Below are 13,464 nucleotides of genomic sequence, written 5' to 3' on the forward strand. Positions count from 1 at the left end.
ATATATATATATATATATATATATATATATATATATATATATATATATATATATATATATATATGAGTCCGGCTACTATACTTTTATGAGTATTGGCTCCTTTATACTCATAAGTTTTCGGCCCTTAGATTTATTTCACTGATCATTTCCATCCGTTAGATCATACTATTCAACCAACTACCCACTCAACTCTAGGGGACCACTATCATTTTAAGTGGGACCACCATCATCCTAACCACACATCCCATCAATCAACGATTAAAAATTTATGAGTACAAGGGGGCCTATACTCATAAGAGTATAGTAGCCCCAGCCTATATATATATATGAGTAGGGCTACTATACCATTATGAGTATTGGGCCCTTCGTACTCATAAGTTATTTTCAATGATGGAGCTTCCGAATCGATAATCCACTCCGTTAAATATGATCTAGAGTATTTGAAACTTCTAGAAAATAAATTTTGTAATTTTTCGAAATTATAATAAAGTCCATCAAGCGGGTATAAAATGAACGGTCAAAATTGAACGATGTCTTAAAAATGGATGATCGGATCCTTCAATTTAAGATTGGAGTTATTGATCTTTATTTAGGTAGTGAATAGAATTTTCTATCAAAAGTTCAACCTATTTGGATTCTTTTGCACCGTTAAACTAGCAAGTATTCCATACCGGCCGTTAAAAAATGTCAATTTTGTGAGATTTTGATTGTAAGGTAAATGATGTAAAAAAATTATGAAATTTGATTTCTAGATATTTCAAATGCTCTAGATAACGTTTAACGGTGTGGATCGTCGATTCGGAAGCTCTATCGTCGAAAACAACTTAATTATGAGTACGAGGGTGATCGTACTCATAATAGTATAGTAGACGGACTATATATATATATATGCTAGGGCTACTATCCTCTTAAGAAGATAGTAGCGCTTGTCCAATCAAATTGTTCTTGATGATAGAGATTCCGAATTGATGATCGAAGTCGTTGAAGTTGATTTAGAGTATTTGAAATATCTAGAAACTAAATTTCATAAATTTTAAAAATTATTTACATGGTGATTAAAGTGTCGTAAAATCAATAATTTTTGACGGCCTATATGAGCCGTTTGCTTGTTTAACGGTATAGAGCAATCCAAATTACTTGAATTTTTGATAGAAAATTTTTTATACTATTTAGATAATATTTGATAACTCTGATTATGAATTGAAAAGTTTAAACTCTATTTTAAGAAGGTTATTCATTTATGACCGTTCATTTTTCAACTCTTAAAATGAACTTGATAATGATTTTTAAATATTACAAAATTTGGTTTCTAAACATTTCTAATTGTGTAGATCAATTTCAACGGTGCCGATTATCAATTTGAAGTTCCGATCATTCAAAACGACTTGATAGGACAATGGCTCCAATCCTATTAATAGGATAGTAGCCGGACTCTCTCTCTCTCTCTCTCTCTCTCTCTCTCTCTCTCTCTTGCTCTCTATATATATATATATATATATATATATATATATATATATATATATATATATATATATATATTATTATTATTATAAGATTAAGAACTGTGGATAGATAATTAATTATTGAAATCTACGGCTTAATAATAAATTATCATATGAAATTTAAAAAGGTAAAAGGGCAGAAAATTAATTATTAGCCGGACTCAATATATTGATACGTTTTCTCATGTATGCCACACATGTTATCAGCTGATTAATCAATATCTTTACATAAAAATCAAATTTTGATAAATTACTCAAAAATAATTAAAGGAGTTATGCAGAAGAAATCATAAACTTAAATTTCAAAAATTTAAACTAGAAAGAATGGAGATAGTGGAGAAGAGTGTGGTTAAGGGACCCCCCTTGCCTGGGGTTTCCATAGTGAGTCTTTAATGTCATTTCGTAGATAAATTTGATTATGGGATATCTAAATCGACAATCAGCATTATTTCTCAATAAGTTTTGGTAGCTTAAATCATATTTAAAGTATCAATCTCCGATTCGTATAATATGTCTTATTACTAGAAACGATATGAAAGTACATTATCTCGTTGGTTCTTGAATTATTCTAGTCGTACTAAAGATAATAGATAATAGATAGTAGATGTTGAGAATTAACTGTACCATAGCCTTGAATAAGGGGAACAGATTGCGGCCTTGAGCCCTGCTCGACTCCGCCGCCATGTCGACTACATTGTTTTTTAGGGTTGTAAATACAACCTTGTGCTCAGGAAGATCATCCAGTCCAGACTCATCCCACCTAGCATGTCAAAATTGAAAATTCTCACTGAATTAATGCATAAATAGTTTCGTAGTTTATTAATATGGGCTAATCCTGATTTCGTACTGTCTCTATATATGTTTTTTTTTTTTTTTTTTATGTAAAAATGTTATGAAGTCACCTGAGTTTAAATCATTAATTGGAAATAACTATCTAATTAAGCTTCACTGGTTTTTTTTTANTAAAAATGTTATGAAGTCACCTGAGTTTAAATCATTAATTGGAAATAACTATCTAATTAAGCTTCACTGGTTTTTTTTTAAAAGATTAAGTTTTAAGAGTTTTAGAATTTAGATATCTATTTTTTTTTAAAAAAAATAGGAATAATATCTAATATGTCATTCAAAACTTTAAAAATATTTAATTAATCTCTAGTTGACCAAAATGCCATTTTAATTAGGTCGCAAAAAAAATCTTTCGAATATCCTCCTGCCCAAATTACAAGTTCACTTAGGAAATTGAAGAATAATAATTGAAAAGTTTGAATAGTAGTAAGAAATATATAAGCATAAGTCCCTTCAGAATATATACATGTGGAGAAAAGAAAATTTAAATACAAAAAGAATAGTTTTACTCATGATTTTTGATAATTATAAATCTATTGGATTACAGTCATCTAATTTGGCAGAAGAAAATAGGAAGAGTTGTAGTTGGATTTAACTAAATTTGATTTATTTGAAATTTTAGTAATGTCAGTTTACTAACTAAAAAATTTCATGTCATATTTAACACTGTCGATTATCGATTTGAATAGTTCATTGCTGAAAAGAAAAGAATAACGTAGAAGTAATCGACACTGTTTACTTGTAGAAGCATTCTAGTCTAGCTCATGTTATTACATTACCTTAGAAATGAATCGGTGAAGCGCGATAAGCCGTCGACACCAAATTTTGGCGCGTCGAAAAGGTCGTCAACAAGCGTCACCAGGCAACCAGCCTTGACGAAAGCCATGCGAAACGCCGCAAACTCCGGCTCGAAGACGGCGACGGATACGCCGAAGTGCGACTTCACGACCGCAGGCCTTGAAAACTCGAGCTTCGACGCTCCTTCTTCCTCCCACCATCTATACAGGATAATACCAACCATATATGTGAGTCGACTTAGATAATTAACTTTCTTTTGCATTTACGGTGATGAAATATCCAAATCGATGATCGACAGCGTTATTAGTTAAATTTTTGATACCAAATGTCATAATCTTATGGCATCATATACTTAGTAATCACGCACTCTAAATAGTGAAAATTTTAATGGCATAAATAGTGTTTCTTGTTTAATGGCGTAAAACATTCTAAATTAGTTAAATTTTTGATAACAACTTTTTTGAACTATTAATTAAGAAGAAGATCTAAAACTCCAATTTCGAATTTAAGAATCCCATGAATTATAAAATTTTGTTTGTAGAAGTTCAAACACTCTCGATCATACTTAAAGATATTAATCATTGATGCCTTATCATCAGAAATAATTCTTATAACACAAAATTAAGAACAAAATATTGGTGCTATATATTCATAATATATACATAGCTAATTAAGGGAGTGTTCGGTTTTCCAAAAAATATTCCAAAAAAAATTTTGACTAGAAAAATAGTTTCTGTCCATATGGTTCCCGAAAAAATTATTTTCCTAAAAAGGTATTTTCCAAATTTTCATGAAAAAGTCTGCTTAATTTTCATTTATTGATTTTTTTTTTTATCCAAAAAACGAAAACTATAAAAGGTAATTTCATAAAAAACGCATGTTTCTAAGAAAAATAAATTTTCACGATTTTTCGGGAAACTATATAAACACCCCCTTTACTCGCGCGATCGGAAAAGATATATAAGAGTAATGGCCAATGCTTACTTTTCAAGAGCTTCGGTTTCTTGTTTGTGAATTTTTTGCAGCATCGCTAAATCATGCTTCGCCAGTTGCAGACACATCTGTTTATATCCAGTACTGGTTGGCCACAATTGCCTGATGATGCTTCTTGATTCCAGTCTTAGTAAATTGTAGCGTCGAGGGTACGCGAGAGCATATTTTATCTAAATTTGAAGGTCAGAAACAACATTACAAATTTAGCTAGCTTAGTGATATTGTCTAGCTGTGGTTTCATAGAAGACTAGTAGTAATTAATGAGTCGACTAATGATTGTATTACAATATTGGAAAGATCATATATAGAATGGCATTACTGTATATGATTTTGAGTTGAAAAACATTGATTTATAAGGTGTTATATCATCATGATTCATGCATGCGGCGACGTTGTTTGATTGGATTTTTATCGGTCCTACATGGAATCGCTAGTGCATATTCTCCCGAAAGATCAATTTGATAGAAACAGCTCAAAAATATACTTAACAGTACTATTGCTATTGTGTACAATTAATGTGTATATATATATATATCTATAGAGTGAGGCTACTATGCTATCGGAAGCACGGAGCCTTCCGTGCTTCCAGCTCGTTCTCGATGTTGCGACTTTCGAATCGTCGATCGACTCCGTTAAACTTGATCTAGAGTATTTGGAGTACCTAGAAAATAAATTTTATTATTTTTCGATATCATTTGCCTAGTGATCGAATAGGCTCAAAATCAACAAATTTCAATGGCCGTAGTGAGCCGTTTACAAGTTTAACGGTGTAGAAATATCCAAATCACGTGAAATTTTGATAGAAAATTCTTTATACTATATAAAATAAGATCAATATCTTTGATTTAAAATTTTAATGTCATATTATTACATTTTGTAAGATTTTTATTTTCAGCCGTTGATTTTGAGCCCCTTCGTTCACTAGGCAAATGATATCGTAAAATCATAAAATTTATTTTCTAGGTACTTCAAATACTCTAGATCAAGTTTAACGGAGCCGATCGACGATTCGAAAGTCGCAACATCGAAAACGAGCTGGAAGCACGGAAGGCTCCGTGCTTCCGATAGCATAGTAGCCTCACTCATATATATATATATATATATATATATATATATATATATATATATATATATATATATAAAATGCTTATGGAATTGACATATATATGAGATAGAGACCGAACGTAGGGATCATATAACCAACTAATTATCTGTTGGATCGCGTTGAAGTCATGTTCCGAGTTGATATCACGATTAAACGTCAAAGAAAATACATTACGGCTGGCCGTATGTTCTGGGACCTAACTTGTTGGTTCCGGAAATCTACCATGTTCTGGAATCTGTGGATGTGTTCTGTGAAACCCGAAGGTGGAATCTAGGCTAAAGGCTGATGTTCCCGAATATGAATCTGTGTTCCATAACATAACATACTGAAAAGTGTTAATTTTCAGAACACCCTATTTAGGTTTTGAAACATGCAGTGATGGCTATATTAAATTGGTTTTGACTGCAACTTGATCTAATCTTGTGTTTTAATTAAAATTGGGAATGATCCAAGATCATCTTGTAGAGGATTTGTAAGCCGAGATCGATGATAGAAGTGAGTCGGGAGACTCAGATGTATGGTAGTAATCTATTCCTATTTTTATTGGGGTTAATTTTCAGTATTAAACCTTGTAATTTCTGTTTTAAGGCTTTAGAGCTTCATTATATAACACACTAGTTGAGACAGAAAACCTGAAAGAGCCCCGAGAGTGAGATATCTTGTATCCAATCTACTCTCTAAATTTTGGTTCTTTGATTAATTGAAGAAAGTATTGAGGAGGTCTTTCCCGCAGACATAACCCAACACATTGTTGACATAACAAAGTAAATTCTTTTTTTGAGAGATTGGTAGCATGCTATCCGTTTCATTTATTTCATTTAGAAATAAACTTCGCTGAAAATGTGAGTCAACCAGGATTAGAGCTTAGGATCTCGGGTACCAACTACCAAACCCTTTACCACTTGCGCTGGGGACAGTTGGTAACCAAGTGAATTCTTATGTTCATATTCTCTTTAATTATTGCCTTGTCATTCTCGTGCTTATTTTCTTGATTGTTTTCATCAAATTTTCTCTATATAAAATTTTGGTTTTCTGCTGTGCTTATGTGCAGAGAAGATTTGAGGTGTGCTCGGTTACTCCTCAGCCGATTGTTTCAATTAGTATCAAAGCATCAGTTCTTTTTAGTTTGATATGGCTATGAAATGATGGTGGGAAAAGTTACAATAACCACGTAAGATACTCTCTATTTCAACAAGATAAATTTTGCACTATAAGTTGAAGATATTAGCAGTGTTGATAAAGGACGCTTGTGATATAACTTTGTAAGGATCAAATTCGAAACCTGTTAAGAATTTCTTTCTTCGTTTTGCCCTAGGGGTGACAGATCGTGGATTGTACTCCGAACTTTGTATTCCTTTTTTTTCGATAGTGAAGTTCTCTCCTCTCTCGCCATGGCTTTTTCTTCTGCAATGAATTTTTCACGTAAATTTGTGCATTCTTCTATTTTCTGCTTGTGGTTTGTCTATTTTATGTTCACCATTTTCGTTTTCGTTTGTGCATTTGTTGTAACAGATGGAAGAGAGGACGGATAAGAAATTTAAAGAGAAGGACGATAGCTTTAGGAAACTTAATTATATTTGGCACCGGAGAAATATTTAATGCAGAGATTGAGACTACTATATGAAAAGGGTTTGGGAGAAATTGAAGAACATCTATGAAAGGGAAGTAATTGTGAACAAGATTATTTTGATTGGAGAAGAAAATTGATGGACATCATTGCATACTGACTCTGGACGTGAAAATTGATGGAGAAAAAAATGCTAGTATTTGGCTTTGATCAATGCCAGACTCTTGAGACAAGTTGATCATGAATTTGAGCCACGTTAAAACTCGTGAGATTGAATCGGCTGTGGCATCATTGCTTATTGAAGAGATGATGCGCAAGTCATGCCAAGGAAGCTGTTAGGGGGTGGCCATATTGATAGCATAAGGAAGACTCCTTAGAGGGAGCATGGTGATAGAGGAAGATCAAGATCGAAATCCAATGGCAAGAAGAAAATAGTCTTTGAATTGTGAAAAGTCAAGGTATGTGAAGAAGGATTGCCAAGTAAATAAGGGAAGTGATAGTAAATCGAATTCAAGCAACTTCCAAGGTAATGCAGTAGAAGCGAATGCTAAGTTGGCTATTTCGGAGGATGGAGATGCTTTGCTCGCTTTGGATAGATTCGAGATTGTCTATCATTCGATTTTGGATTCACTTGCGTCTTTCCACAATACTCTTTATAAAGAGTGATTTTATGCTTACAATTGTAGGATGGTAGCGTTTTACACTTGAAGACAACACAACATGTTCTGTGGTTGGACTAGGAGATGTTTAGATCAAGATGGTTCTGTTAGGATTTGGTTAGATTTGTAGATTAATTCTAGTTGGATAAGAATTAATATTTAAATCTGTTGGAGATAAATTAAGATTTAAATATGAATTAGAGTATGAATCTAACTAGATTAAGATAAATATTTAAATCTATTGGAGATAAATGATATATAGATTTAAATATTTATTAGAGTAGGAATCTTGATTGGACTAGGATTCGCATATGTTTTAGAGGATGCATTATAAAAGCACCCTTTGAGATGCTTTTGAAGGAGAGAGTACGGTGAGAGAGAATGCCTTATTAGGTAAAACCGTACCAGGAGAGAGAAAGTAATGGTTGCATGCATCTAGTGCACGGGTGCATGTGAGAGAGAAAAAAAGAGAGTTGTCTTCTTTGTGGGTTTATAGAAGACGAGAGAAGGGTAGGAGAGATTCAAGAAAGAGGGCTCAGATTGTAGCTACTCAATACAGAAGAGGAGTCAGGTGTAATCTTCTCTTATTTAATGAATCTTATTTTATCTGCATATTTTCTGTTTTGGTTTTTCTCTCTTTTGTGATTGTATTAGCTTTTGTTGAGGATACGGGTTTATGGTAAAAACCCAATTCGATGCTTCTGTTGCGGAATCCCAACAATCGGTACCGGATCAACAACAGTCGGTATCGGAGCGGGTTGCGGATTCACAAAATCCGCCACCGGGGCAAGTACCGGATTCCCAACAATTGGTATTAGGGCTGAAGGTTACCGATCTGCGAGAGAGATCGATGGAGCTAGATGGCCACGAAATTCGAAAACGAGAAGTTCGACGGCAAGAACAATTTCGGATTATGGCAAATTAAAGTACGAGTGATCCTTGTACAGCAAGAGTTGGACGAGACATTGAACGGGAAGGCGGCGAAGCCGGCGGAGGTCACGGATACGGCATGGACGAAGATGGAGCAGAAGGCGCTGAGTACGCTTCATCTATCATTAGCAGATGAGGTTCTTTACAACGTAGCCAGCGAGACGACACCGGCGAAGTTGTGAAAGAAATTAGAAGATCTGTACATGACCAAATCCTTGACGAATAGGTTGTATCTGAAACGACGACTGTTTACACTGCGGATGCAGGAAGCGGCAAGCCTAAGAGCATCTTAATGAGTTCAACAAGGGGGTGGCCCAATTGACTAACATCGGAGTCAATCTGGATGATGAAGATAAGGCGCTGATTTTACTATCTTCGCTAGTGGCGACATATGAGCATCTGGTGACGACATTGCTTTATGGCAAGGAGACCATAAGCGTGGAGGCGGTCACGGTGGCGCTTCTCTTGAACGAGATGGGGAATATGACTCAGGAATCTGGCACACAGAGCCGGGATACTGCTTTGATAGTGAGAGCGAAGAAGGAGGTGACAACATTGGCGACCGGAGATCGACAGAAGAAGCCACTATTCGAGGTGGAGTGCTTTTACTGTCATAGGAAAGTGTTAGATGTATGCCCTAGAAGCCAACCGGCCCGACACATATATTCTTTCTAGGACATAAATTTGTATTTGACTTTTAAATATTATGAATAACTTTCGATTTTTATTTCCATTCATGTTGTGTATGTGTCCATGAATCGTCCAAGGAATTAATAAGATGATGACATATTGTGAGATCCCTGGTGTTTGACTGTGGAGGCTTGTCGACAGCTCTGGAGAGTGTCGGGACAAGCCCGAGTCGCGTTGGCGTCAAATAGACGTAAAACGGACTCCGTGCGACGCGATGGCAGCTTATCGCGAAGAATTTTGCAAAACAGCAGCATTCTCTGCTTGCTGTACCGGTACAAGCTTAGTGGCTGTACCGGTACAACCAGCGCGAAATAGCTTAACTGCTCTCGGGTTGGCTCTTGTACCGGTACAAGAGCCCGTGTACCGGTACAAGAGGGTAGGTGGCAGGGTAATTAGGTAATTTCTCCACCTCGTTTGTTTCACCCATCCCACCTACTGCTTTATACATGAGTAGAGAGCTGAGAGAGGAGAGTTTTCTTGTTCTTCTTCCTCTCCCTCTCTAGCATTGGCCGAGCAAGGAGGAGAGATTGTGGGAGTGCGGATTCGTCGCCAACGTAGTGCCGCGGAGTTGTTCGAGCGCACGTTTGTCGCCGTGGTGCTGTGAGGAGCTTGGGCGGGCTTGGATTTGCATCGTCTTCGACGTGGTGACGACTCTTGAAGGTTGTTCAAGGTGAGTGTGTTGCTGGAATCGCCTCTATTACTTCAGCAACATTATTTTGAGCTTGAATGCTGTTTTGCTGTTTTTCGCCGTCGACCGTTGGTATTTCAGCTCGTTCTCGACGTAGGAGCACCGGATTGCGACGAGACTTGGCTCGTTGGATTCANCTCCGCGTAGGAACGTCGGATCGCGACAAGGCTTGGTTCGTTGGATTCGGGACTTCAAGAGGAATCCACGAAGCCCTCATTTGCCAGATTTGGTGAAGGTTAGCTCAGTCGAATCCCATTTCTACTCAGCTGCTGTGGATTTTGGACTGAATTGAGAAATTTTGGTGTTTTAATTTGGAGTTAGCTCGATTTCGAGACTCGGGCGTTTTTGGTCGATCCAGCAGGTGGTGTCGCAGTTGAGGGGGTTCTGTGCTGCCAGGGATTAGCGTGTGAGGTGGGTTACATCGGCTTTACTCCTAAGTTCTTATTGGTCGACATGTATAGATCTTGATTTCGGTAAATTATGTTAGCTCAAATTCATGGACTATATGTAGATTGTGAAATCTGAATTTTGGAGCATGTTTTATAAATTAAGTAGATTATACATGTTGGACTTGAAAATTGAATTAGGAGAAAACCTGCGATTTGGACCTGTCACCAGTTTTAACTACCTGATTTAGCTCTAGGAGCCGTTAGAAAATTGTACTGTCACAGTTTCTTCGAGACGAGTACTCCAGGTAGTTTAGAATATATTTACACTCGTGCTGGTTCGCCGAGTGAATTTTTACAGGGTCGTTCAGGTCGTTTCGGACTGTTGGGTGCCGTCAGAGTTGACGGTGGATCCGTATCGCCTTTTCGGCGTCAGATTGTGCCGAGGGCACGTTACCTGTTGGTTGTTAGACCAGTTTGAGCCGATTACTTGACTTTGGCTAGTTGGAGCCTGATTGAGCTCGACAGAGATACGCTGCATACTCGGTTGGGTAGCGCCCACGAGTGCCACTCCGGAGTCAGGCTTGTGCTTTTGCGTTGGTGTCGCTCATGCCAGTTGGACTTGCTCTCCACGGACCAGTTAGAGTGGATAGAGCCCGATAGTCACAACGGGGCAGGGACGGGTGTATTCACAGTCCCGGGGATGGGTATGCTTACAGTCCCATTTTGGATTGGGTCAGACTTGACATTTCCTACAGTTTGTTAGTGTAGAGCATGATAGTGTAGTGGATGATAGCGGTAGAGTGTACTTCCTGCTTTTCCTACTATCCTTGCTCCCTTCTGTAGACTTAGTGGGTGACCGATGTTGTTTTGGGCCGTACCCACTGAGGACTACTTGTTTTTACAGTAGTTCTCACGCCCAGTTGTTACTTATGTTTTGCAGAGCCACAGGTGCCGGCTGCTGCATCTTCCGCCGACCAGGATCGAGGCAAGGGCGTTGTGAGCTAGAGCCCTACCCGACAGTCAGAGCTAGAGGCTTTTCCCTACTGCAGGGAGTTGTTGTTTTGGAGTTTATGTATATAGTTGTTTAACTCGCCAGTGCGAGTAGCCTTGTATTTTGGATTCTAGCTATGTATATGAAACTCAGTTATTTAGTTTTTGAGCGGCTCTATGCTATTGTTTGTAGTATCGTTTTTCTACAGGTTCTTTGACGTGCCTGGGGAACGTGATATCCGGGTCGTGACACATATATTCTCAAGTGTTAAGAATTTGAGACATGTGTCATTGGTGGTTAATTTCTAAATGCTTCCGATCAATGGATCATCACGGGGACGGTGATTGATCCAGTGAGATTGGTGCATAGGTCGCTTCCCTTTTGGGTAGACGAGTCTCGAGTCGACAGTGTGGGGATACTGAAGCGAATATGTAGCTGGTTGTTAGAGAACAAGGGTACTGAGCGTGACTAATGAGAGAAGTCACTTGCATGTCTACTCACTCGTCAGTGACTTACTCAATTGTTGCAGTAGTGTGACTGGTCCTTTGACCTGTGGTGCCTCGGCTATTCACAATGAGGTTACTGTAGTTTGACTATACATACACTTGGTCCCTAGCCATTCGGGTCCTTGCGGTGCATGTTGGCTGCAGTAGGTTCATTGTAGGAATAGGGTGCGCACTTAGATGGAACTATCTCCCTTGGTAGATAGGGGTGTTAGTCCTATGTGATTTATGAGACCGAGTTTAGAAGACCTTGGCCAGGGCAGAATAAATAGCGGAAAAGGGTTTCCGATATTAGAAATTCGAGTCGAATAAATTTAACATATGACAGACGATGGGGTTTGACGAGTTATTCCATAACCTCCGTCTAGTCGGGACTCATGATAGAAGAATTGTATCACACGGTAACTGCACCAAGAGGTTCATTATTCCATTCTACTGGAATGCCACTACATGCTGCTAGGCGTCACTGGTGGATTGTGAGACTCATAAGAATTATCTAGATGATCGATAATTCTCATTGGGCTGAGTTGGAATTGTTCTAATCCATTGAAAGGAGTTTCAGTGATATTATTAATAGTGATCAAAATATATCTCACTACCAGATAGAATAAAACTTATGGGGTCACACACATAAGAGGTTGTGATTGATCGGATAGCTAGATCGCGATTATTGAATTGCCGGAAGACCTAATTGTCAATATAATGATAATTGGACTAATTTGTAATTGTTACAAATTAGTGGTATTAAGGTGTAAATGTTACAAGAGAAGACTTACTAATAGTTAGTAAATTATAAGAGGACTTATGTGCAAATATTGCATTATTAATTTGATATGATCAAATTAATATAAAGATCGAATCAAATTAGGATTTGATCGATCTAACCAATTAAGGAAAGGATAAATTTAATCTAGATTTATACTTATCCTTAATTGTCATTATATTATTAGGAATAGGATTATATTCCTATATATGACATACGGGAGTTTTTAGAAAACCCTAGCCGTTATCTCTCTTCTTCTTCTCTCTTCCATCTTCTAGCAAGAAAGACATCCTTTTGCAAGAGAACTAGCACCCCGGTGAGGATATCGATCAAATCAAGAACCTCGTGTGGATACCTATAGAGGCCGGACGCTTGTGCGGCTTCAAGAGAACCGAATTCCATGATCATCAAATTGAGATGAAGATTTATCCGCGAATAAGGTAAAGATTCGATCTTACTTTTTTCCTTTAATCTTAAAGAACATGAGTGATCCAAATTGCGTGGTTTTTGAGATTTGATCTCGAGAGTTTTCAAAAATCAAATTTGTTTGATTTCTTTTTCCGTTGCGTTTTTACCGTACGCAATTTTCTAACAGAAAGGGCATATCAAGCGCAATTGTCGAAAGCTTCAAGATGATTTGAAAGAGTTAAAGCGACAGAAGGAGAAAACTGTCGTGAACCAGGATGAGACGGCATCAGCGACGGTGCAGGCGACAGAGTTGGAGACGATCAATTTTGATGTGCTGTATGCAGCGACCGAAAGTGCGAAAATTTCGGATAATGCGTGGGTGCTCGATTCGGCGTGTTACTTTCACGTATGCCCGGAGAAGGAGTCTTTTGCCACCTATAAGGCAATTAAGGTTGGAAAGGCTTTGATGGGGAACGAGACGGCGTGCAAAGTTTTGAGAGTCGGCACGGTGAAGATCCGAATGCACGATGGGGTCGTAAGGACGCTGACAGGTGAGCGGCACATTCCTGGATTGAAGTAGAATTTGATTTCGTTAGGCGTATTGGACTCGAAGGGTTGCGATATTTCAGCTT

General features: G+C 37.6%; 1 protein-coding gene across 3 annotated transcripts in view; it reads right to left on the minus strand.

The window, feature by feature from the left end:
• The window catches only part of LOC109708464 (bifunctional levopimaradiene synthase, chloroplastic-like), a 39,418-nt gene that overhangs the window by 7,053 nt on the left and 18,901 nt on the right, over positions 1-13,464 (minus strand). For all 3 annotated transcript variants that reach the window (XM_020230221.1, XM_020230230.1, XM_020230236.1), the window contains 3 exons: positions 4,131-4,309; positions 3,128-3,346; positions 2,127-2,262 (listed from right to left, as the gene is read on the minus strand). In XM_020230221.1, the coding sequence (XP_020085810.1) occupies positions 2,127-2,262; positions 3,128-3,346; positions 4,131-4,309 (534 nt within the window). The remainder of the gene's footprint in view (positions 1-2,126; positions 2,263-3,127; positions 3,347-4,130; positions 4,310-13,464) is intronic.

Source organism: Ananas comosus, linkage group 1, assembly GCF_001540865.1.
Source record: "Ananas comosus cultivar F153 linkage group 1, ASM154086v1, whole genome shotgun sequence".
Lineage (NCBI taxonomy): Eukaryota > Viridiplantae > Streptophyta > Magnoliopsida > Poales > Bromeliaceae > Ananas > Ananas comosus.